Raw genomic sequence first — 24926 nt, forward strand, 5'->3', positions numbered from 1 at the left:
AGTGTGCCATGGCTCCACAAACCGCTGCACTGGCAAAATACAATACCGCAGGAACGGTAATACAAGATGTGCCTGGCAATCTTTTCGTAATTTTTGTACTTAATTCATCTCCAACCAGAGGTTTAACCTCAGGTAAGCTGTTGGGAGGGAGGTCAGAGCTGCACCAGGCTGGTCAGTCAGAACCACGGCCCCACCACAGTTATTTCCTACGTATCCAACCTACTCGATCAAACGGCATTTTTGCCTTGCCACAGAATTCTGTATTGAGTTTCAGGGAGTCAGCACTATATGCAGCACGTTGCATTCTTGCACGCTGAAAATACTGCAGGCAGGCAGGGCAGGGGTCACTGGCTTTGTGCTAAGGCCCATCTGCAGGTCAGGACATGCTGGCGTCTGGCAGCACTGAGCACAGCCACCCTCCCGCGCTCACCGCCGCCGCCAGCCCCGGAGAGCGTCAGACCTAGTAACAGGAACGTGCTTCATACAGCCTACTAAAACATCATCTCTTTTTAGAAGGAATTAATTCTATTTATCTTTGGTAAAAAGTGACTGGCTGTAGCAAAACGGCCTGTGTAAAGGATAAGCTTAAGTAGGGAAAGTTGGATGAGCACTGGATGGGAAATCTAAGAGATTACCAAAAGCATCATGAGCAAAGAAAGACTAAAAAACCTGAAAAATCACACCTACTTGAAGTCCAAGCCAAAGGCTGGCACATACCAAACGGTTTGCAAGCTTGCCTCCATAACGGTGGGGAATACAAAGCCCGTGTTAAATCCAAGTCAGGCTCAGGACAGAGCATCACCTGGGACCAGGCTCCCCTCTGCATGCGCGTTCAGGATCAGCCCGGGGGTGTAAGGGAGATGACCTTCCGCCAGGTGAAGGGAGTGAGGGAACTTTCTTCTTCACCAAGGGACAGCTGTTACCTTGAAAGAAGAATGTTTTCAGTTATTCAGAAACTGGCACAGCACCAAGACTTTACACCCTGCAGCTTTCTGAACTCGGCAAGCTCCTCCAGCCCCAGCAGCACAGGGTGAGTGACGTTGAGATCCACAATTACTAACTTCCTGACTTCTGGATCTGTCAGCGTTACCCCCAAAGCAGCTATGTTGCATGTAGAGTACAAACATGTTGTACGATTTTAAGTACAAGAAATTCCCAAGTGTCACTTCACAGACCACAACACACATGTGCAGCCAGCACTGACAAGCATTGTGTGCCCTATTGTACATGCAAGAGGCAGAAACACTGTTCAACAAATTACTCTTGGTAGCAAGACCAGAGGGTGGCAGGGAATGGTTTCAGGGTCATTAGGTTCCTCAAGCTGTGAGGAGCAGCAAGGAGTTGAGAACCCAGGAGCATGAACCTTTCCTATTCACCAACATAAGCATTACCTACCCCCCAAACAATAAGCTGTCTACCAATTAATTTTTGTACAATTTTTTTTTTTTTTAATCCCAGCTGTCTGCCTACAGCATTTCTCAAATTCTTCCTTGTATTCATGATACAAGTCTGGGAGTTCACCATGCAGTGTTTAAAATAAAATCAAAGTCAAACAAACAAACAAGTCATACCTTCAATGTGAAAGAGACTGATATTACCATCTAAAAGACTACGACCACAACACCTGGTGTTTTTAATGCCAAGTTCTATACTGTGCATTGACTGCCAGAGAGGCAAGGGGGGCTGGCGCTCGACGTGCCAACTGTCAAATAGATGAAAACACCAACTCCTCAGTTGTTTTTTTTTAAATAATTTCACACATGGATGACTAGCAAGAAATGCACGTCCATGCATTAACTATAAGCTATTGAACAATCCTCACTACTTCCTTCTTACATAACTTGAGTCAAAACTAATGTCTTGTTATGAAAGACAAGACCTCCTAGGTCTTTCTTCAAGATAGCTTTTTGTATTACGGGAGGATTTTATAGTCACAACTGCAATTAAGAAAACCCAAAACCAACAGAAGCAAAAAGCTCCACACTTTTCCCCCATAAAATTTGCAACTGCGTGGCATTCTCCTAGCAGACTTGCTAGTTTGAACTCCTGACGTTCCACAAAAGCTTTTGTCAAAGTTAAAAGGTTTTGATGGTGGTAGGTCAAGATAAGGTTTCCACAATGAAGTTTTCAGTGAACTCTGCCTAATGATAATAGGGTATTAACTAATAACAATATAGTATCTGTTGTCTAAATCCAACTTAAAAACAGTTTCACTGCTTTTTCAAAAAACAGGAGACATTTTTCATGGACTAGTTTCTTAATGTGGAGAAATTAAACTTCTGCTTTTAACAACCAAGTCAAATATTACACTAAACTGGAATTTTTGAAAAATATGAAGGAGTTGCATGTTCATTATGCACATGAATATTAAGTTCATTACAAAATATAGACTTGTTTACCAATTCTGATTTTGTAATGAACACTGGTAAGCAATGGACATATTGACTGCGTTTTCAATCACAAATTTTACACACGAGTCTGAAAGCCAACAGGCTCTTCTGCAAACATTTAGTTCTTTGAAAAGACAGTCATTTATAAAAGGACCTCTAACAAACCACACTGCAGCCTTAACAGAAGCTTAGTTTACAGTTTTACTACTTAAAATAGGAGTTATTTTGGAAGGTAACTTGGAATTAGAAAGTGACTTTAACCCCTTACCTTGATCTTAAAAGTACCTGGATATAAAACTTCCAAGCCCACTTCAAGAGATCATGACACACATTAACTCTGAGAGACCTTGTACTATTTCATGCTTAAGACTCACTGCAGTTTCAGTTTATTTTTTAAGTATGAAAATCATGTCGTCTTGTCCTTTCAATAAACTGTTCCATGCAAAGTTTTTGACAGCCAAGATACATGTGAAGTGAAAAGAAAAGTCAGTCAGCACGGTTCAACATCATTTTAATCAAGACCACAGGAAAATAGAAACGTGTTAACACAAACAGAAAACGTTCTGGAAAAGACCATATGGTACTAGGACAGGGTTTAATTTATAGAAATGTAATTTATAATTTTATAAAAAATTATATGAAAGAATAACAACATCTTTCAGTAACATCAGACAGTATAGAAAAAATAAATCTCAACATTAGTTGTACTCTGATGGTCCTTCTAGTAAGAAATTTAAAAGTGCTTTTTAATAACAGTGTTGCAACTCAAGATTAGTGCAATATGTCAAATCTTTTTTAAAGCAGATATTTACAGCAATTGTGCAAGTTCTTACAATTAACAAACCCTATCAATCTAGAAATTAACATTAAGTGAGGTAAGTATTCTAATTAAACGTTCCTTAAACAGCTTACACACTGATTCTATTACAAGGAAAATATTAGTATCCCTTCACAGAAAGACTCAAACTGAAACATGATGTGCAATTTGTACTACCAATCAGTGAATACTTGGAAGTGAAAAAAGCTCTTGCAAAATACACGATTTAGTATGTTTACGACCCAATGCTACAAACAGTACCTAATGCAAAACATACCAATTTAAATAAAATCAAACTTTACAGTTAAGGTACTGAATTCCCTTTTGAATACACTCTTTAGTTCCGAAATCCTCCTAGAAGCTCCTGTATGAAGTTAGCACGTTAAGTGTAGAAATTTCACTGTATTTTTACGTGTAAATATAACCAATTTGGTTAACAACTACAATGCAACTATGAGTACCATTACTCTCTGAGCAAGTGAAAAACCACAGCAATAGTTGAGGAAAAAGAAAAATCAAAATGTACGCATTCACTGTTTTATACATGACATGCTGGCAACAATAAAAGATTACGCATGTTTCTACATAATATTTTCTGCAAGAATTCTAAAATTTGTTTTCTTGTTATTGTAGTTACTTTACTCTGTGATTTAAGATGCATAGTAACTATTGCCTTTCATATACAGGCCTCAAGAGAGGCCGAAAACAGACCATTAATGCTGAGCCCTTATGGCTCATTTGCATATGGAGCCAAAGGCATTTCATATTCTGTTTTGCAAGGTGTTTATAACTAGGATTTAAGTCACTATCAACAACAGGAATAAAATATAAATTAATGAGTTTTTGTTCTAATAGTCTATGGCTTAAAAGCCTACTAACTGAACAGATTTTGTAGTATTGCACTTCAGTATTAAAGAGCACAGAAGCCTGCACAGAACTTGTTTTATAATATTTCAATTAAAAAAGCAATAAATAAAATGCAGTATCTAAAAAAAAAAAAAAGCCAGTAGGTTTCGCCCATATTTCTCCCACCACAGTCTGAACTGCATCATCTGAAATAGGTCTGGGACAGTGTTTGGATACCAACTGCATAGTTCTTTCAACATAATACGACTACTCATAACAATTAGAGAAGCAATTAAAGCTTTCTACAGTAATATTATAAACTTAAAGATAGTACACTTGAGTATATGTCTCAATTAGCTTATAAGGGCTTGTTGCCTTTGCTCAAGATAGCTTCAGAAGTTAGACACACTTACTCTGTGACTGCATATTACCTCTACTGTATTATTTTACAGGCAAGTTGAGTCTTCTGGAATACATTATATTAACCCTAATAATGATGTGGAGACTTCCTGCTCCTAAAACAGGAAGTTCTTTCCTAAAATTTAGTAACTTGTCATTGCAGCGACAAGTTGGTTAAGTCTTTAGCAGAGTCTCTAATCATCTGTTCCAACTTGGGACTTTGAACTCCACAGGTTGCCTGCTCTTTGTCAATAAGTCCCAGGTTGTGCAAATTGAGGATGGAATCAGCAATAATCCGCGCTGTCCTCTTCTGGTAGCCTCCAGATGTCACCATCAGGATTGGGATTCTGCGGCTTCTGGCAGCCTTGAACACGACTTCATCTCTCTTCACAATTCCCTGCAAGTTTACAACAGTTAAAAGAAAAAAAGTGCTATGAATATGGTATTTTAGTTCTAGCCTATGACTTACAGATATCTAGTACTGGATGTCTGATAAGTGATTAAGCCTTACATTTTACAACAGGAATAAAAAAAAAAAAATCATTTAAGAGTCCTGTTAGCTGGTTTACATGCATAATATATTTTAAGAAAGGAAAAACAGCAAATAAAAAATTTCCTTATCTTGGTTTTAGAGGACACAACAGATGAAAGTTTTTAGTATAAATTCCTAGAAGAGTTCCAGCTGAAAGGCCATAAAGTCTAAAGTAACTACAAAGTTTAGAAATGTTCACTCTATTTTACAGGGTGAGAGTAAGAATGTCTGAATTTTAAGTACTTCAGTTTGTGCTCATTATGCATAGCATAATGACAAAAATTTACTGACAAAAATTTAGCAACTTGATGATCAAGATTTCACAAACCTACAGAACCACCAAAAATTCAAATCAGATTTTACATGTTCACAATCACCAGCTGAATTACAGGCTTCCAGTTTCTTTTCGTAAAAGCCTATAGTTAATACTAGAAAAATCTATGGCTGAAGAAGGAGTTGCAAAATGTACATAATGGTAAATCCTTAAAAAGGAAAATAAATTCTAAATAACTTCTTACTAACAGAGAAGGGTATGAAACTAAAAAAATAACAAAGATACTGACCAAGAGGTACTGTACTGTCACTGAACAGGTATAACAAGAGTTTGATTCTCCTGGGTTTCAAGTACGTACATGTGTGGGAAAAGAGAAGGAATTCAGAAATAAGTGAGAAGAGAATTACAATCTACTTTTGCATTAAGTAGTAAAAGCAGAGAGTGTCAGAGATACATAGAAGGCACAAACAATCCATTACAACTCCTCAAAAAAGGGAAAAAAACCCTAACATCATAGACACAGCTTACAACATACAGCTCAAAATTTAAATAACTGCAAAAGCTGGAGAACGGAAAAAGGGATTAAAAGGCCATCAAATACAGAAAATTAAGGGAACAGCAGCAAAAGTGCTATAAAATAAATATGCACTACTCAGACTGGTTACAGGAAGACTATAAATACATCAAGAAATATTACCCTGCCATTAAAAAGAAATTAGACCACAAACAAATGGTAAAAGGAAAGAATGAAGTTCAAATGTAGCTGAAAAAATACTTTGTAAAACCATACAACAGTAATGGGTTTTGTACAGTTTGACACAACCCTGTAAAAGAACAATGGGAGCAAGGAATAATAACTGAAAAGACAAAGGAAACTGAAGAATTATGCTAGAAACAAATCCTTAAAGGAAGTAACAGAATTACAGAATGAGCTGTACATCCCTCGGGAACCATGACTGGATGCAGCAAACATTATACCACACAAGAACTGCAAGCAGCCGCTATTCAGAGGAGCCTAATGGTCCCATCCCTGCTCCAGCACCGCTAGTGGCTGAGCCTGAAGAACTAAGGGAAAAAGATACGGGCTTATTCCACCATTTGCACGTTACCAGGGGAAAAAATACATCAACTGAAGACTACAGCCTGAGACAGCTCCCACTTACAAACAAAGGTAAGATGGGCTTGCCTGTTACACCTGACCTTTCCTGGCTATAGCCTCAAGCACCAAGAAACTATCACTCACAGCACTCAGAGGAAGCATACTTTTCAATAGCATTAACACCGCAGCAAGATTTCAAAAGATGAATAACATCTGCACTGTACAACTGAAGACTGGACTCATCAGCCTTGAACAGACGAATCATCCAGACTCAATGCCTTCAGTTTTGACATTCCCAGTAGCCTGGGATTTCAAGCTTGGTGAAACACACCATTCACCACCTAAGCCAACAAGATCAGAGAGACAAGAAACACTGCCCTCAATTCAGGAAAAGGCCTGAGCTACAGAAACCTTTTCTCCATCAGGCTGTGCAGAGAAAAGGTGCTCTACCTTTCATCTCTACTTATGACCAGGAGAGTCATCTCAGCTTTCCTTCCCCCATCTGTCTTTCTCCACACGGCACCCAACAAGCTACAGCAACTCATTTTCCTTGGCAATTAACACTGCTCCTTCTCAAAGGCAGAATTTTTAATCTCTTTTATAAATATTTTTTTAAAGTATTCTCCATCCATCACTAAGCCTCCATTTTTCTTGATGGCCACTGCTTTCCAAAAAGCTCCGTTCCTCCAAATGAGGATCTCAGATCTTACACCTCAGGTCATATCCTCTCCAAGGTCAAAACCAAACAAGTCCAAGCACCTCAGCTCTTCCCTTCTCCTTAGAGAGCCTTCTACACAGTGAGGAAACCAAACCTGGAGATTCAGAGCAGCTCCCAAGTCACTCCACCTTGGGCTCCTCAAGGAGTTTGCAAGGCAGTCAGCAACGAAAAGGCTGCTCAGTGACAGAGACAGCAAGAATGAGAAAATACATCAGGAAGCCAATAAAAACCAGCAAGTAACTAGAGCTCTGTGCAAGACAACTGAAGTACGGCAAAACAGAACAAAAACTGAACAGATCAAGTGATGACTTGGATAGAAGGGAATCTGAGAGCTCACAAATCAAGAAAGCACTTTTCTATATTGAACTGGTGGACACTAAAAGAGAACCAAATGTGCAAACAGGAGAGAGACAGCACTGAAGAACTATCAGAGAAGGAATCATTAAAAAAAAAAACAAAATTGAAGGAAGTATGAGATAAAGTAAATTTTTCTTTATTTTGAGAAAAGCAGATCTGTTATATCTGGAAGGTGAAGACTTCTGTGAAGTTAAACAGAACAAATAAAAATTTAAATCTGGTACCAAACTGGGGAGAGAAGGTAAACTGAACAAGGGTAACAACTTCTGTACAGAAAAGAACATGGAAAGGGAAAAAAAAAATCTCGTCATTTGCTAAGAATACACAGACAAGCTGCACAAAACTGCTAGAACTAGACGATACCAGAAGAGCAGTTTAAAACAGCTGGGAGTGCTACAGAGAAAATTAAGTGTAAGATAGATACTGGGGGCAGGTGACAAAAAAAACATACTGCAATATGAGTTATGCGAGGAAAAAAGAAAGAACAAACCAAACGGAAAAAATAAAGGCAGGTGAGGTGTGAAACTATATGTTCCTCTGGTTACTGTCTGGATGTTCAAGATCAGCATATTTTAGAGAGATGATTAATAATACTGTAACAGGCACCTGAAGAACAAAAATACTTAGAGTCAGGAAGAGACAACAAAACATATAGTGAGAGCAAGGGAGATGTATCTGTAACAGGAAAATGCTCTGGTTTAGGGTAAAGTAGGCACCTTACCTTCATCTAAAAAATTGCCACAAGTCACTCTGAGGACTGCCTTCAGCATCTACCGAGAACTGAAAGTCTGTAGGTATTTTAGTATTGTACAAACCTGAGGGGAAACAGCAAGTCCTCCCAATGGATCACCATCCAGAATATCAGTCCCAGCATTATAAACAATGATGTCAGGTTTCAATTCATTTAATGCTCCTTCCACGTGAGTATGTACCTTCTGAAGATACTCTGTGTCCTCTGTACCCCATTCTAATTCCACCTTGCGTTTTATAGCACCTAAAAATTAAAAAAAAAAAAAAAAGTACATTTCCACATTACTCAATAAACAAAGCATTGGTTTGAAAGAAAATGCAACATTTAGGTAAGCAACACGGAAAGACAATGTTTCTGGAAATTTTGTAAATACACTGCATTTTCACAGAACTTTAATGAAAATTATTCAACTACTTGTTTTCCCAGCAAATATAAGCACAATGACCTTGAAAAAATTCCATTTTCCATTGAAGAGAAACAATTAGATGCGGGGCCGGGGGGGGGGGGGGGGGGGCACAAGAAAAACAATCTCTGGTACACAAGTGGAAAATGTTACTGAAAAGCAGCTGACCTACATTGACCTACTTGTCTATTTACCAATCAGAAAAGAAAACAAAGAAAATTATTAACTTAAAAGTAACCTAAAAAAGCGTAAGCAGAAGAAAACACTGAATTGCTACTGAAAAGGAAACAGTTGGGGGACAAAAACCCAAGATAAATATTACTGAGAAATGAAGATGTTTTATTCTTATCACAACACTCAAAACTTCACAGCAAGGGATCATGAATTTATGTGAACTGCTTTATGAATGTGTAACAAGATTCAGCTTTGCCCCAAGCAGTTTCAATTTAGTGTTCTTACCCTGTAATCCTACCAGAAGAGCAAATATCTATTCTTAATTTAAATCAAATTATTTCTAATGCCTTCAATAAAGCATTAGAAGTAGAACAGGAGGGCTAAGAAAGTAGAGGAAAGAAACCCAAGGTTACGCAGCCTAGTTTGGGGCGCTTTTATGGAGTTATGTGTAACTCCAAATCTGAATTAATCAAATTATGTCAGAGGTGTTTCACGGTATGACTTCTAACCTCACCATACCCTATGACTTGAACTAAATGACCTGGGAGTCTTACATCTTAAGTGTGGATTCAGCATGCACAAAGTGTGCATGAATGCATTCAACAACACAACGATACTTATTTATCCTCATGATTGCTGGGTAGGGGTTTTTTTCTGCTTTCCATCCCTGTTCAACATTAACGAAGCATTCTTTTACTTTATTTTACTGCATCAACGTTAGCTTCAAAGATTTTTGTTTCTTTACGATATTTTTCCTAAATTAATTTCTTATTGTTGTACAAATGTTCACATAGGTCTGCACAGCTGTGCTCTTCTGAACAGCCCTTAGACCCTCTTCAGTGTCAGAATCAGCTAGCGGAACAGTGCTTTAGAAGAGGAGGTAAACACATCAGTGTGGGGAACAAGTAAGTACCGTTCTGATGAAACCATTAACAAGTTGAGATGCGAATAAGATTCCATGCCTCTGCAGGTCTCTTGTCTTCATCTCCACCACAAAACACAGAATTACAGTGATTAGTTACTATTCAGATCAGGGAATACCAATGTACACAAAGATGGATCTGTAGGTTAGAATGAACACAGCTTTTGCATTCAGTAGCCTTTTGTCCATCTCTTGCAGATTAGTGGATGTTCTTATACAGCTCTGAAAACTGCAAAATGACACTGACCAACAGCAACGCTTTAAGGCCTGAACTTTGAGTTGCAGCTGTGAAGTTTTTATGCTCCCTTTTCAGTGAACTAGTCCTTTTCTCCATACATCTTCTCTTCCTAAAATTCTATGTAATTGCAAACTACATCCCCTTAGAAAGTCAATATGCTTATGGCTAAGCATTAGGCAACGTTAGCTAGTTGTCTTTTGTTTTCTGATGAAGTGTATGTGGAAAAAAAAAAAATGTACAGAAGAGACTCTTGTAATAAAACATGGAGAAAATGAGTAGGAAGTCCAGCGTGACAGTGATCAGTGAGAATTTACTCTAAGGATTCAAACTCTCAGTTTCTACCTCCCTTCAAGAAGATGCCCTGTCTGACCTCCTCTTTGTCTGGTCACCTACCAGGAAAGAATTTAGAGGATTTAGGCACTCCTATTTAGACACCCTTATGCAAACTACAAGGAACTACACATTCATACACCTTTGGCCACAGCCTTCTGCATCTCATGCTTCATCTGCAGAAAGGGAATGCTAATATTCCCAGCTCCACTGGAGAGGGGAGCTCAGTATTTCGGATTTGCTAACAAGTGCATACTCTGCTTTGGTCTTAATCCATCTGTTCAAAATGTTGCTATTTGATGTAAGAATAAAGGGATGCTTAAGAAAAAAAAAACTATCTTCATTTGCTTGCAATTAAGTCTTACAGACATGATGTGCTTTAAATGGTCATTTTTTTAGTTTAATACCCTGAAATACATACACTACAATTTTCAAAATCTTTACTAGTTAAAAAAAAAAAAGGAGGTACAGTGCACTGCACCTAATTCTTGCCAAGAATCCAAATCAAGCAGGCTTTTCAGAAAGACACTGTAACTGAAGAAATTCAGCATCAGAGGAGTATCTCCCCCAATAATTTGTGAACTGAATCATAGTTTAAGGCTGTAATAAACGACAGCGTAACAGAAAAGATCAAATAAGCTTTGGGCTTCTGTATTGCAATATAACTGTTAACCAAAACCCCACCAATTGTGACAGGTCACCAGACACAACAGGCACATCAGAATAGGGATAATTAACAAAAAAATCAAGCACCAGCTCTCCACATTTGTATGACTTCCTTTTACTTCCCAACTTGTTTCACGTTCAGATGCATCCTGTTTTCTGCATGCTTATAGAAAGTTCTACTGGAAAGACAAACATCTAAATGTTATAATTTGTAACTTTCAAAAGAACATGAAACCTCTTTACACAGTATTACCTAATCCTTAGTGAATCCTTTTATAAATTTAGTGTAAGGGGAAGATTAAGTTCTAAGAGTTATCTTCAAATCAAAAGGATTATTTAACTCACTGTTCTAAGGGTGGCATGAGCTTTTGCAACACCCACATCTTGCATTCCAGAAATTCATTCCAGAGGTGAAGGAAAACACTACAGTGATACTATTGTGACATATCAGAGCGATCATTGAAAATCGTATGTTCAATATGAAATTTAAAAAAATCTAGCTAACATTGTTGCAAGGAAGCTTATTAGTAAAGTTATTTAACACACAGTGTCTTTCACATTTTGGAATATGCATTTCAGTTATACTTACGTTTAGCAAATCCATCCCCTGGATAAATATATCTATTGTACACGTCCATAATATATACTCGATGATCATCCATGAAGTCCCTCTCATGGCCATTTCCCTGAAGGAAATTTACAGTCAGCTATACCTATCATACCAACACAGAATTAAATAATCTGCAAATCCTAGAGTAATTAAGACTACAAAAATCTAATACTTAAAACTACTGTGTCATTCTCTTATTTATACCTTTGAAAGTTATTTTGAGGTATAAAGTTTTGGGGTCTTTGACAAACACCACTCTGAAGACTGCTAGTATTACCAAGACCAACATCTTTGTATCTCTGTTAAGGCAACTGTCACAGATCTCATTGCACAGGCAAGAAAATAATCAAAAATTACAAGTTAATTGTTTTCAGCAGCATCACAAAAGCAACTATGAGCACCAAACAGATCTCTCATCTTCCAACTGTCCAAAAAAAAAAAATAAAGTCACTTTCAACTGCTGCAGAGATACTCATTCTTATACAAGAATTAATAAATAAATACAGCAGACTACAGCTCTTCTGATAATTCAAGCCTTGGTGAGATAAATAATCCCTGGGAAAATTACAAACATTAAAGACCCACAGTTTTACATATAGTTTAACTTCAGGAATTCCCTACAAAAAGACCCTACTGGTTGTAAAGATGAATGCTCAAGTGAAAATTCAGATTCTATGTATTTCACCTGCCCCACATTTCTGAATTGAAACAGTATTCTTTTGGTTCTCATTTAGACTTTTGTCCACTAGTATAAAAATAATCCTTTCACAGCAATCACTAAGATAATTTTGTGGAAATCAGTGTATCATACAGGACTACAGCCCCTAGCCCCAAAAGAATTTCATTCAAACTGTAGAAACAGACATTTCCACAGATACATCTTCTGTAATTCAGTTACATAATTCATGTCTTCCCCTCCTGGAAACAAAACAAAAAAAAAAAAAAAAAAAAAAAAGAAAGTAAGAATTACTGAGCTAAAGGTAGCCAATGTGTGTGAAAGGGAATGGGAAGCACCAGAATTGCATTTTTTAATGCTAAAAAACTACAACTCCTAGTTAATTCTTCAGCACCTTTAGCCCACAAATAAACAGTTCAGGAACAGAAATCTAGGAATATGAGAGCCTCTGGGTGAACCATTTTCTTATGAGAGGTGAAACTTGCCAAGGCACTAAGAACTGGAATGTTTACAAGATGAGAGTATCTGTGCATTTAAAAGGATCTGCTGAGCTACCACGTCACAGACCTCTCACTCCCCAAACAAGGGAAACAAAGGGGTGTTTAGTGCAGACAGATTAGCAGCAGATACCTGAAAACCAAAATACATTCCAAGAAGTTTTTAAAAAACAGAACAAAAATCACCCCAAAAAATCCACAGCCTGACAGAGACTGCTGAAGGGAATCATGAACACAAACATCTTTCTGTTGCATAATCTATGTCCTTATTTCATGGTAATTTTACGATGCTTTAACTTGCAGATAAGAGAATCGACAGAAGATGAAAACCTTGCAGCCATTAGGCTTCCTCACTGCCATGGAGCTTCTTAAAAATGGTTAATTTACACATAGTAAATTATCTTCAACACTTCAGATAGGACTAGTTCTGGTGCATTAACTGCTTTTCTAAAAATACTACTTCCCTCCTTTCAGGATTTATTTTGGAAATCCTACCAAAGACGAGATTTGCTCTCAGTACCCACAATAAGTCACTTTACCAGGTGAAGAGTGATGTATTCTTTACTTCACTAGCTTGAAGCCAGACTTTCCATTAAAACTCCGAAAGTCAAATTCATCCCTGCAAAGGCTGCTGCAACGATCACGCATGCTGAACTAACTAACCACAAGTCCGTTTTAAGAGATTCTTGTTTCTTCTGGGATTGACTGGAGATTGTGTATGTAATATTTTTACATCCAGCCACATGATGGCGCTAGAACTCAGTTTAATTTCATTAAACTGGTTTAACAGCCTTTTGGACCATAAAGTAATTAAACGGAACTGTTCACAGTTTCCATCATCCAGGACTACCTTCGTATTCTGTCAGTTGACAGTTTATGCGACTATTAGAAGAAAATGGTATTTGCCATACACTTCTATTCCGCAGACGTTTTGCTTGAAATATAGGTAAGCTACTCACCTGATGAGCATCCAGATCAATAATTGTGGCTTTAGACACCCCTTGTACTCTTTCAAATAGGAACTGGATATAGAAACAAATAAAAAGATGGAGAAAGTTACAAAGTTAAATGACAGATTAAACTGCAGGCTTGAAGCTTGCACAGCATATTACTGTTCTGATTTGGATGTAGTGCATGTCTATTCATTTCATTCACCAAATAAATGGCTAAATGATTCTAATATATTTAATTACAAAAGCTCTAGTTATTTGACATAAAAAGACAATTTTTGTGGTTATACAGTAAAAAACCCTATACATTTCCACCAGATGATATGCATGAAAAATGCATTTCAGTCATCTGTGCAGGTCTATCTGCTTACCTGCAGAGAAAGTCGGTGAAGAGAGGGAATAAAGACACTTACCTTCTCTTTCTCCCACAAAGTATCAGACACAACATAGGATCAAGGACCTATCCTTCTACAGAATTCCATGCTAATTTGTACAACAGGCTCCACAAATGAGGCATGAGCCCAATGGCACTGAGTCACACAACGGAGCCCAGGGTAAGGAGCCCTGCTGTAGCCATACTGGCTCTACACCAGTGTGGCTGGCACATCTCAGCGTCCCACACCAGCCAGACAGAGAAGGACAGGTCCAACTAGGGATTATAAAGCTGACTGTGGCATTGGTGCTGTCAGAGGCTGCAGCAGAACCAGTGACAGCATGGAGAAAGCAACAGCAACAACTGTGGCTGGGGACAGGGTGAAGCAAGAGCTGCACAGACCCCCAAACCAGCGAAGAGCTAACTTCATGAGACACAAACGATAGCACAAGCGCAGGAAGGGAGAAACAGTCCACTGTGATTGCATCCAACTGAATAAGCATAAAATCCACCATTTAGGAAAAGCTGCTGTAGGGATTGTACGCATTAAAGCCACTTTTAGTAACATAATTCATTTCTTATTCCACATCTGCAACGAAAAACACGTATTTTAATTCTTTGAATCTTAACTTGGACAAGCTACTATCTTTAATATAGATTTTGTATGAACTGTCACCCACTATAATTTCTTAGTCTGCGTTTTAATGGTAGGGAAAATAGAACACTGTGGATTACTTTTCTGCAAATTACCAGGAACAGAAATTAGATGTTATGTCATCTAGTGTGCTGCAATCATTACAGCTTTTTAATGTTTGATTATTACTGATACTTTATAAATATTCTAGTATACAAATATACCACAGTACATTTGATAAAAATAAGCCCAAATTGCAGAAGGCTCTTGCTTCAGCCTCTCAACAGCTGAATACCAAATGTATTCACTCACACTGAGTGATTATTATGGATACACTCACATTTTTATTCATGAATTTGAACCACTCTGAGCACTGCACAGTGCAGCTTGATTCAGGGAGAGGATTTCTGTCTCTGCATTCATCTTGATTGTAACCATTGAAACTACTGTGGAATTTTCACATTCAACTGTAAAGCTAGGATAATTATCACTGAGGATATTAAAAGTCAATCTGGTTTGATTTTGAGTGGGTTTTTTGCAAGGCGACATTACTAATGCAACTGTAGTGGCTCTCATTTGCATTCATAATTCTGACCCCTGCAACTCTTCCCTTCCACTTAACAATACTGCATATGCGTTATGTTCTACAGCATCAAGTACCACACCACTGTCCTATTCCTACCAATCTATAGATGGCTTTATTTTCTCCTATTAAGATGCAGATTAGTATGTGGATTTTTTTCTATTTGCACAAACAGTAGAAAATACTGGTTTAAGAATACTTCTTACCTTTATAGCCAGTGTGATATCAGCATATGCACAAAATCCTCCACCTTTGTCACTTGAACAATGATGAAAACCACCCCCTAAACATAAAAACGTTGAACACGTGAAAAGCTAGATACTAAACATAGACAGTCTTTGCACAGAGACAGAGATCACTTGCATGTCTGGCACTTTTTTTTTTCCCCCTTAGCAAATACCACACCTAGAGCTGTTAAACCCTTACCTAGCAACACAAAACACCTCACTGTTTCTGTATGTATCTTCTTAAGTATAGCCTATCAGACCATCAGGCAAAGGATCTGCAGATGCCCAGCTTAAAGGGAACTGTCCCTTTCATCCAGCAACCACCCTAAGAACTGAGAGATGTACATGTCACACATGGTACCCTGTAACAACGCTTTGGAAGTTCAGCTTCCCCCAGGCATGCTGGAGTTGTACAAAGTTCATTTCTGTGCTGAACACCAGGTCAAAAAAAAACCCAAACCAAGTAGTCCGGTGTTGTCATTATTTGCACATGCCATTGCCTTCTGCAAACACTCAGACCAGAAGAAACTTTAAGAATTCCTCTTTAAAACACACACATACACCTAACAAAAAAAGTACTTAGACCTCCCCCTCCCCAAACATTTTTTTTTATATAATAAATTAGAAATTTTTACTGAGAAACCCACTACAAATATCTAAGGAAGAAACTTAACAAGCTCAGTTTACATACCAGTAAATATGACAGGCTTTTAGGGTTTTTTTGAATGTCCTTTTAATTTTTAATATTGGATATTAATTTTGTAAAAGATGTGTGTAACAAAAAATGGAAAATCCCAGAATTTATGAGCTGTATGAAAACAACAAGCCAAGTCTTAAATGACACAAAATATTGCTTCAACAGTTTGCTGATTTTGCACTGCTGTGTGTTAACGAGCAGCACAGCAGATTCACATTCACTATATTCTTCATAATTTGTTCAATCAAGTCCTTATCAGGAAAAAGTGCACAGCCAAAACCAGACACTAACAGGTTCAGCCCCACTCTCCAGCCTATGGACCAATCCTTTGATCTGGAGTAATAAATAAATTAGCTGACGAGAAGTTCTATGAAAATTATTTTATAATTTAATAATTACAATAATGTAATTATTGAAATATTTACATTTAATCTAAACATTTTTCTTCATTTTTTCCCCCACTACTTTGATCCAAACACTTTTCCTTATATATGATATTGTATCACTATTGGGTAACTTTTTTCTCTTTCAAAAAAAATTTTATTTGATTATAAAATCTCAGTATGGGTGACCGTGCATGAGAAAACAAATCCAGTACATATTCCACGTTTTTTCCTTGAGAGCTGATTTTAGTTAAACACAACCCAGTCACTTTCTATTATTATAAACAGATTACACATCATGCTAAATGGAAATAACATGATTTTAAACACGCTATTTCAAGTATCATTTAAGGCACTACTATTTGTACTTACCCACATTGATCGCCCAGCCTCTATCAACAGCAAGTTTTCCTGCCTTCAGAAAATTACAGTGAGAACTTCATGAATTAACGAGGCAACCATTTAACACTGTCTGCTTCCCCCCCTCCAAAATGGAACACTTGGCATTTGAATATGCCCACTGAATTTTTGGGTGTTTTACCGCTGCAAGTCATTGAATCAGATTGCTGAATACAAACCATACAAAACTATCTTCAGCCTAATTGGTTGAAAAAAATTTTGGTATTTCATCTGCATTTAATTCTCTGGCAGTTGAACAGATCTACAACTGCACTTTACAGAGATGAACATCGACCTCTAGCAGACAAATGAAAAAGGGCAAGTACAATTGTTGGTACAAGTAAAAAAATAGCAAGAATCTCCCAATATCCTTCCTGTTCATGTAAAAACAGGAGAAACATTTAAGTAGAAATCCTGAAAATACAGATTAACATAGCTTCAAGCTGGGAGAGGGGACAGAAAAACACTACAGTATGAAGTGTCCTGTGACTTACTTTGAAAAATATATAACATGGCTTAGTATAGAATATTACCGATCCTTTTCCCCCCAGTACAGAAAAATTGTGCCTGTATCTTTTCTTTGACATCAGGTGACATTCAGGGAAGGGAAGGTATTGACACAGAAGAGATACACAGGGCTTAAATGATTAAATTTTAATTGAAGAACCTAACCTATTTTGGCCAGGAAGAGTCAACCAAGTGCTTCACTGCAGTATTCCCTAAGTGTCACGTTAAAAAAAAAAAAAAAAAAGATATTACTAGAGATGCAACTAAAAAAAAAAGGAAAAACAGATTATTCTTTTCCATAATCATGGAAATAACGTATTACACATCATACATGAAAAGACAACATATTATCTGTGATTTAGTATACTTCCTAGAAATTCCTCGCCAATAACCAAATCTTCCCAAATGTCCTGGTTGCAGCTGGGATGGAGTTAATTATCTTCTTAGGAGTTATGCCAGCGAAAAGGCTGGAGGGGCACTAGGAACTGGGAGGGGACACGGCCAGGCCAGCTGCCCCCAACCAGCCCAAGCAGCATTCCATACCATTCCCTACCATGGGACAGCAGCCTGGCACAGGTACCTGGGGGTGGCCGGGGCGGGGGTCGCTGCTCGGGACCGGCTGGGCATCGGTGGTGGCGGTGAGCAGTTGTGCACCACGGGTTTCCTTCCTCCTCTCCCTCTCGATTTTATTCTTTCCCTCCCCCTTTTCATTCTAATTGTTATTGTCGTCGTTGTTATTATTGTTCTTTCATTTTTACTCTGTTTCAATTACTAAACTGTTCTTATCTCAGCGCTCAAGTTCTACATTCCAGTTCTCCTCCCCATCCCTCTGGGTGAGGGGGAAGTGAGCAAGCGGCCGTGTGGTATTTAATTACCAGCCAGGATTAAGCCACAACACCATATCACTAAATCATTAAAAAGCACAGAAACTCAACAGGAATTTTCATGATAAATGGGACCATCAGGAATAGCAGAAGATTGTACTTCTGACTTGTACTGCACAAGTGTTATTATCTAATGAATCAAAACTGCTTGTAAAGTACGCATCCATTATCCCATAATGAAAAACAAAAAAGGAAAAAATAACAGTGTGTGGCATCAAGATCAATCCAAAAGTGATCAGTGATGTCATCCATATTTTAGGAGGCATGATACACAGACATAACAGACCACTATTGTCTCTCTCTGTTCCATGACCACATTTATAATACTAGTGAACACACATTTATGAATTAAACATAACACAAGCACAATGAAAAACATCACAAAACTATATGAGAGCATTGACTAGTTAGAACCATGTTGAAAGAGAGTTTTTTAAATTTCATACACAGGTACTGTCAAGACCAACCCTCAAGAAATACAAGTTACAATACTAGGAAACTCTAGACCCTTCCCAATTACTTTTCTACCATTTCCTTCATTCCTCATAACTATTGCAGAGACAGACAGGGTAGCTATAATAAGACTATGCACATTCCTATTCGGACAGGACTTTGCAGACCAAAGCCCCGTATCTCAATAACCACTACTGACTGCAGTCAGAAATACAGCATAGAAGAGAAGACTGACCAGAGTCTGAAGTGATGCTGAAGGACTAAATGGAGACAGAACGGAGCTGCTTCTTTGGCTGTGAGTGACAACCAAGAATTTTTAAGCACCTTGAACTACATGAACCACATGAAACCAGAACTCTTTCTCTCTGCTGCTATCCAGTCTGTAACATCAGGCTTGGTTTGGTGGGGTTTTGTTTGTTTTTAAAAAAAAGAAGTCAAACCAGCCCGGAACTTCCCAGCAGTCCACTGAAAACAAGAGGACTACAGAGACAGCACCAAACTGGTTTTGCTGGTGTCTCCAGCTCCTGCTGATAAACTGCCAAAAGAAAGTATTCCAGGTGGTTTATTCAAGTTTGCATTAGGGAGACTCACTGTGTTCTGCTTTATTATCTCTGCTTTTGCCAGTTAACACCTACTAAAGTGGTTAGTGCTTTTTGTTATCTATATAACATATATATCTATATAACATAACCCAGTAAATCTAAAGATTTGTCCAGAACATAGCATGCTCTTTCCAAACTCATATACTTATATGTCCTTAAAGGTTGTTTTAACATTTTCAGTAGTTTATCTGGTTTTCTCATGCTTATGCAGGCTTTTAGGCTTCAACAAAAGCAGACATTGTTACACCGTACAAATACTTCCATGTATTTCCTTACCTCACTATTCTCTGACTTTAAATAACATGTACATCCATGAAGACAAAGCAACACAAGAGAATTAAAGCAGAAGTAGGAAATAGGATTTAAGAGGCAAGAACAATAGTTGGAGAAGGAGTCCAAGTTGGGCAAGATATATACAATTTTTATTTTATAAAAAGACACTTGCCACTCACAAGCCTGAATTAAAACCAGACTCAGCAACCTGTAAGGATACTTGAACATGGTAAATGTCACAGGATTTACTATTGTCCTAATGATCTAGGAAGAAACCACTGGCCATTTTCATTTAACAGCTCAGAGCAATAAGCAGCATACTCATTTCATTACAATTTCAGCATCAAGAAAGTGACTTTTTCATCTTTCCCTCTACTATCCCCGTGTTCAAAAGCTTGCTAGAAATCTTCCTTTGCTACTATTAAAATTCTCACCTACGCTTCCCATCATAAACAGGATTTTTCTGAACACATGCGTATTTTGCAGCTACCCTGAGTACTTCACACTGTCACAAAGAACTACTTCATGTAAACATAACATTCCCCATTACAAACAATAAAATGCACCAGTCTGCAACACAGCTCTAACATGAGGACATACTCTTTAAGAGCTCCAGATTTTTAAATACCTGTGACCAGAATTTTGGATATTACACAGGGAGTTACAATGACATGCCTAAAACAATTAAATGGCACTGTTAAAAGATGTTTCTGAATCTTAACAGTAGATAACCAGTCACAAGTTGTCCAGTCCATTCTATTCCCTTCTCTACTACCTTTCGGTAACAAAAACCCCACAACTGGCAGAGTTACTTTTACATACGCACTTGTAAACACATCAGCTGGATGGGACACAGATTTAACAACAGAGTAAGAACCTGACTTTTTTTTCCTATAAAGAATCAGACACTGAGTAGCTCTATCATTAAAAAAGTAAATACAACAGAAAAGCAGCCTACTTCATCTTGCCTTAAAAAAATAAAATAAACTAGTAACAACTGGCTCTCTATTTTCATTTCACATAGTAAAACCCAAGAGGGCTGAAACTTAACAGTGCCCAAATCCAGTTATACACACAAATGATAGTAACAACAGTTAATCTCAGGTCAGCCCCACAAAATTAAAGAAAACGTGGAGAACTGCTTCACTAAACGTTTGGGCTCACTCACATCATTCTAATAGGTCAGACACAGATTCAACCTTTTCGTTGTTTCTGAAAACCATGCTGCGCTGCCTTTTATGCACTAGTCACAGAAGAACTCTGCGTTATTATCTTTAATGAATTCTTGATACATCCACAAAGGTAAGCATTTAAAAATAAGAAACCTTGATTCCAGTGCAGATAACTAAGTACCTACATTTCTGTTGACAGAAATGGGAAGCTACCTATTAGCCTATTTCTGAAAATAATGCCATTACTTTATTATTCATTTATGCCTTCCCAGTCTCGCTCACCTTTAATATCTAGTGGATGCAATAAATCGTATTCTCACAGCTGGCACAGACCTACTCTGAAAGGTTTGCCAACTCACAGAATACTGTTCTTCAATAACTGGCTTCAAACAGATACCAAAAAAGCAACATGGGCTTCCATCCTTTTCACATGCACCCACTGTAACAGCTCCCTTCAGGAAGAAGAGCTAAAATGCAGCAAAGATCTATTTGCACCATAATATTAATGATTTCAGATAGGTTTCTTTGTCTTCCATTTACATAACATTTACAGCTCAGTGCCTGCGAAGAGAGATCAGAACTGCTACCACCTTCCTGCAGCATCACGCTGTATTGTTTCTGAACTCTAGCTCTAGTATGACAATGAATGATAAAAAGGGCAGAAAAGGTTCCATTAATTACCAGCTTACAATTATGAAGGCATCTTCTCCTTCTTGGCTCCATCTATTAACCATTTTCTTTCCTCCTACTTCCTCAGTATCTCTAATGGCAATCCTCATGCAAAATTAAATATCTGGCAACACTTGCACAGCTCTTCTGACCACAGCACTAATATAACTAAAGTAGAAAACAATTCTGTTAAGGTGAAATGGGCTACATCTCATTTTGAGTTCAGCTGAGCTGCTTATGTAGTGTTTACAATAGAAAAAAATAGATGAACTTAACTTTAATCATTAAAATGAGCAAGGTGGTATGATTTTTAAATATAAACACTCACCTAGCCTCAAGAGCACCAAACCATGCATCTCTTCCCAGACAGTATTGAGCCGTTTGGTAAATATGTGCTTTACAAATTGGTTCTATACTACCAGTTTTGAAGCTTCCCATTCCTAGAATTTGCCTGTATTTGAATGCTGTGCAAAACTAATTCAGTTTCTGCATTTGCCAAAGTCCTGCCATACCTATCACTGCTTGCCCAAGCCGCCCCTCATTGTCTCTTATGCTTCCGCAAATTATAGACCATTAAACCGGGTATGTCCTTCACCTTGGCAGTGGCTAACAAGCAGCAAACTTTGCTCATGTTTAGGACTGCACACTAACTCACTTCCCTTGACAGGCCTCCAGGGCTGAAGCCTTTGAGCTATACAAAATATTACAACTCACAGGTTTATAGTTTTGATCAACAAGTTTAAATATGAGCGAAGTGAATCAAGAGCACCTTACCATTATTGTTCCTCCTGTCTGGGTTCGTAGAGGCTTCAAAACTTTTCTTTGAACAACGAAATTGGGAAGAAAGGCAACTGGTGGAATTTCTGTGATTGTAGCCACAACAAATGACCACTACAAGGAAGGGAAAAAAGGTTCCAATTAATGTAGCCTAATTTAATGACTATGTTTAGATCTTTCATCGGTTGCTATTTACTGAAAAGGAACTCACCGGTCCTTAGCAAGATTTTTAATATTTTTAGATAGAGGTGACCACAACAGTCCTTATTAGTAACTTCCAAATAGGTTTGCCCTCGAGTTGTTAACTACGAGAACCATCCCTTTCAATCACCACCACTAAGTTTTTCAGATTTTAGCATCAAGTGGTAATAAATCAGCAATTTTTCAGCAAGCTAGTATTTCAGAAAATCTAATACCCCTAGGATTGGGAGGAAGAACTGTAAAGCGTCCTTCAGCAGTACTAACAGCAAGCTACGCTTGATATATTGTTCAAACCTAAAATATCTTTTCCTGTGTCAAGTCAAAAGGATACACCAAGGAGAAAAGAAAAACAGACAACTCAACTAAGAAGTTCAAATACTTTAGTGAACACACAGTGCCAATTTTAGCATTGAGAACTGATTAAAATTTATTTAGCATATTAAAAACTTCTGGAAAATGTTTCAAGGAAACGTTTTGTTAAGAAGTCGTATCATCAAAAACACAATTTGAAGGTTAAAACACAAAATATTTGCAATATGTAAATGCTTTTTTTGCAAACACATAGAGATTATTCAAAGAACTTCTACAAACATTGCTACCAGCGATAACACTTCTAAATATATATCAAAACATAACTCACAAACAAGAATATACCTCTTCAACCAATACTGAAACATTCAGGTACAGAGAATTTGACACCCTGTACAAGGATTCTGAATAGATCCTATTTTCTTCAACACTAGGAAATTTAACTAGATTCAGTACATTCATTGCCTGATTACCACTAGCTGTCTGTTTACAAATGACAGGATGTACAAGTGGTCAATTTTAACCAACAACAATCACATGCCAATTTCAGAGTCCTCTGATATTCGAAAAATACCTTAAGATACTTTGGCTTCCCTGTTATCAGAGTTTCAAGTACAAAATACTGTTGGGTGGGGTGGAGGGGCGGCATCATTCATAATGTTCTTAACTACTAACCATATTTTGTCAACAGTTCATTTTAAGCTCTTACTACTTTTATATTTGTAAAGACATTATTCTGTTACCATACTATCAGCTCTACATCATTAACAAAGCACTTTAAATATTTTGTAATACAGTCAACCTTGATAAAGGTCCTTTTACAGTATCTTTTCACTTTTAAACAAGCACAACGAAAAAAACCCCTAGATTCAATCCTGTTGTTCTAAAATGGAATTGGAAAGGTCACATTTGGATAAAATAAATTTTGACCTCAAATGCAAACAATAATCAAACAAAAACAAAATTTGAGGAAGAAAAATTTTAACAGTTTTAAAAAAAATTTAATCTCAACAGGAAGAAGGGGAAACAACAAAGACCCAAATTAACACATAAGCTGCTGCAGGTTTTTAAGTGAAAGCAAGAAAACCACACATGGTAGAAGTAAAGAGTAAGCAAAGCCTTCTCTTTACAGCTGAGAACATTTACAGAACAGTACCAAGCCCAAAGACATTCACAGCTACAGACTTGGTCCTTTACTATGTTTATGTAATTCCTTACATACAGGGGAAAAGTCATCTGACTATGAGGAAAGTCTTGGGGTTCAAGAATGCAGCTACAGACTAAAGAAAATGCTTCTCAAAACACACCACTATATTAACAGAGAACACACTGCCTCAAACTGTGGATAGTTTCGCACTTTTTTCCTTCAGTGTGTTAATTTTGTTTTCCAACATTTCCTGCAATAAAATCTCAGAACTACATATATACTCAAAAAAGAAATCAAAATTAATTGGTTTTATATAACTGTATAGTTTTTCATGTTGTAAAAATAAAAATTATTTTCAATCTGTGAGGACTACATTAATTACATTTTTCAGGCAATCAGTTGGCTTCCATAACACAAGCCTTCACATGCATTAGTTTTCTTTGAAAGAGAACAAACCCTTCATTTTTTTTGTTTTATTTACAATCATTATTTTTTGTATTCTAATTGCATATACCAGAAAAATATCAGTTACTATTTCTTTTGGTAGATACTTGCTCTCAGCCATCATCAAATTACTGAATCTCTTAAGACAGTTTTGTAGACATGTAATTATTTAACTTAACAGAAATTAAAACTTGGTCTGGATTCAGGGAAGAAAAATAATCACAGATAAACACTATTCGATAACATGCCTTCACTTACTCTTTTTAGTTATCAACTCCATTTAACTTCTCCATTTCATTTGCTAATATCGTAAGACTTGTTAAATTATTCACCTTCCTGTGTTCTGGATAAATAATTCAATGTATGAATTTAAGTTTCAGTTTTCAAAAAAAATTCACTCCCTTATTTCTTAGAAGGAATGAAGAAGTCAGGTTAACCCTTTACCAGGTACATTTTGCTTTAACACATGCCTTGTACTGTATTAACTACTAGGCAGTATCATTAATTGTGTCGAAGTGTAACACTAAACCAAGATGTTACCCC

At 37.3% G+C, this 24926-nt stretch overlaps 1 protein-coding gene across 4 annotated transcripts in view; it reads right to left on the reverse strand.

Moving 5' to 3' along the window:
* Positions 1–2884: 2884 nt before the first annotated feature.
* HDAC11 (histone deacetylase 11) overlaps positions 2885–24926 on the reverse strand; it is a 30874-nt gene continuing 8832 nt past the window's right edge. The window contains exons 3-9 of one of the 4 annotated variants that reach the window (XM_055805784.1): positions 22280–22396; positions 16919–16957; positions 15446–15522; positions 13659–13721; positions 11506–11602; positions 8248–8426; positions 2885–4849 (exon numbers count right to left, since the gene is read on the reverse strand). In XM_055805784.1, the coding sequence (XP_055661759.1) occupies positions 4607–4849; positions 8248–8426; positions 11506–11602; positions 13659–13721; positions 15446–15522; positions 16919–16957; positions 22280–22396 (815 nt within the window). In that variant the 3' untranslated portion in view covers positions 2885–4606. Of the gene's footprint in view, positions 4850–8247; positions 8427–11505; positions 11603–13658; positions 13722–15445; positions 15523–16918; positions 16962–22279; positions 22397–24926 lie in introns of all 4 variants that reach the window. The other 3 variants (XM_055805783.1, XM_055805786.1, XM_055805785.1) reach the window with 3 other exon arrangements.

The sequence above is a fragment of the Falco peregrinus genome, chromosome 5 (genome assembly GCF_023634155.1).
Source record: "Falco peregrinus isolate bFalPer1 chromosome 5, bFalPer1.pri, whole genome shotgun sequence".
Taxonomy (NCBI): Eukaryota; Metazoa; Chordata; class Aves; order Falconiformes; family Falconidae; genus Falco; species Falco peregrinus.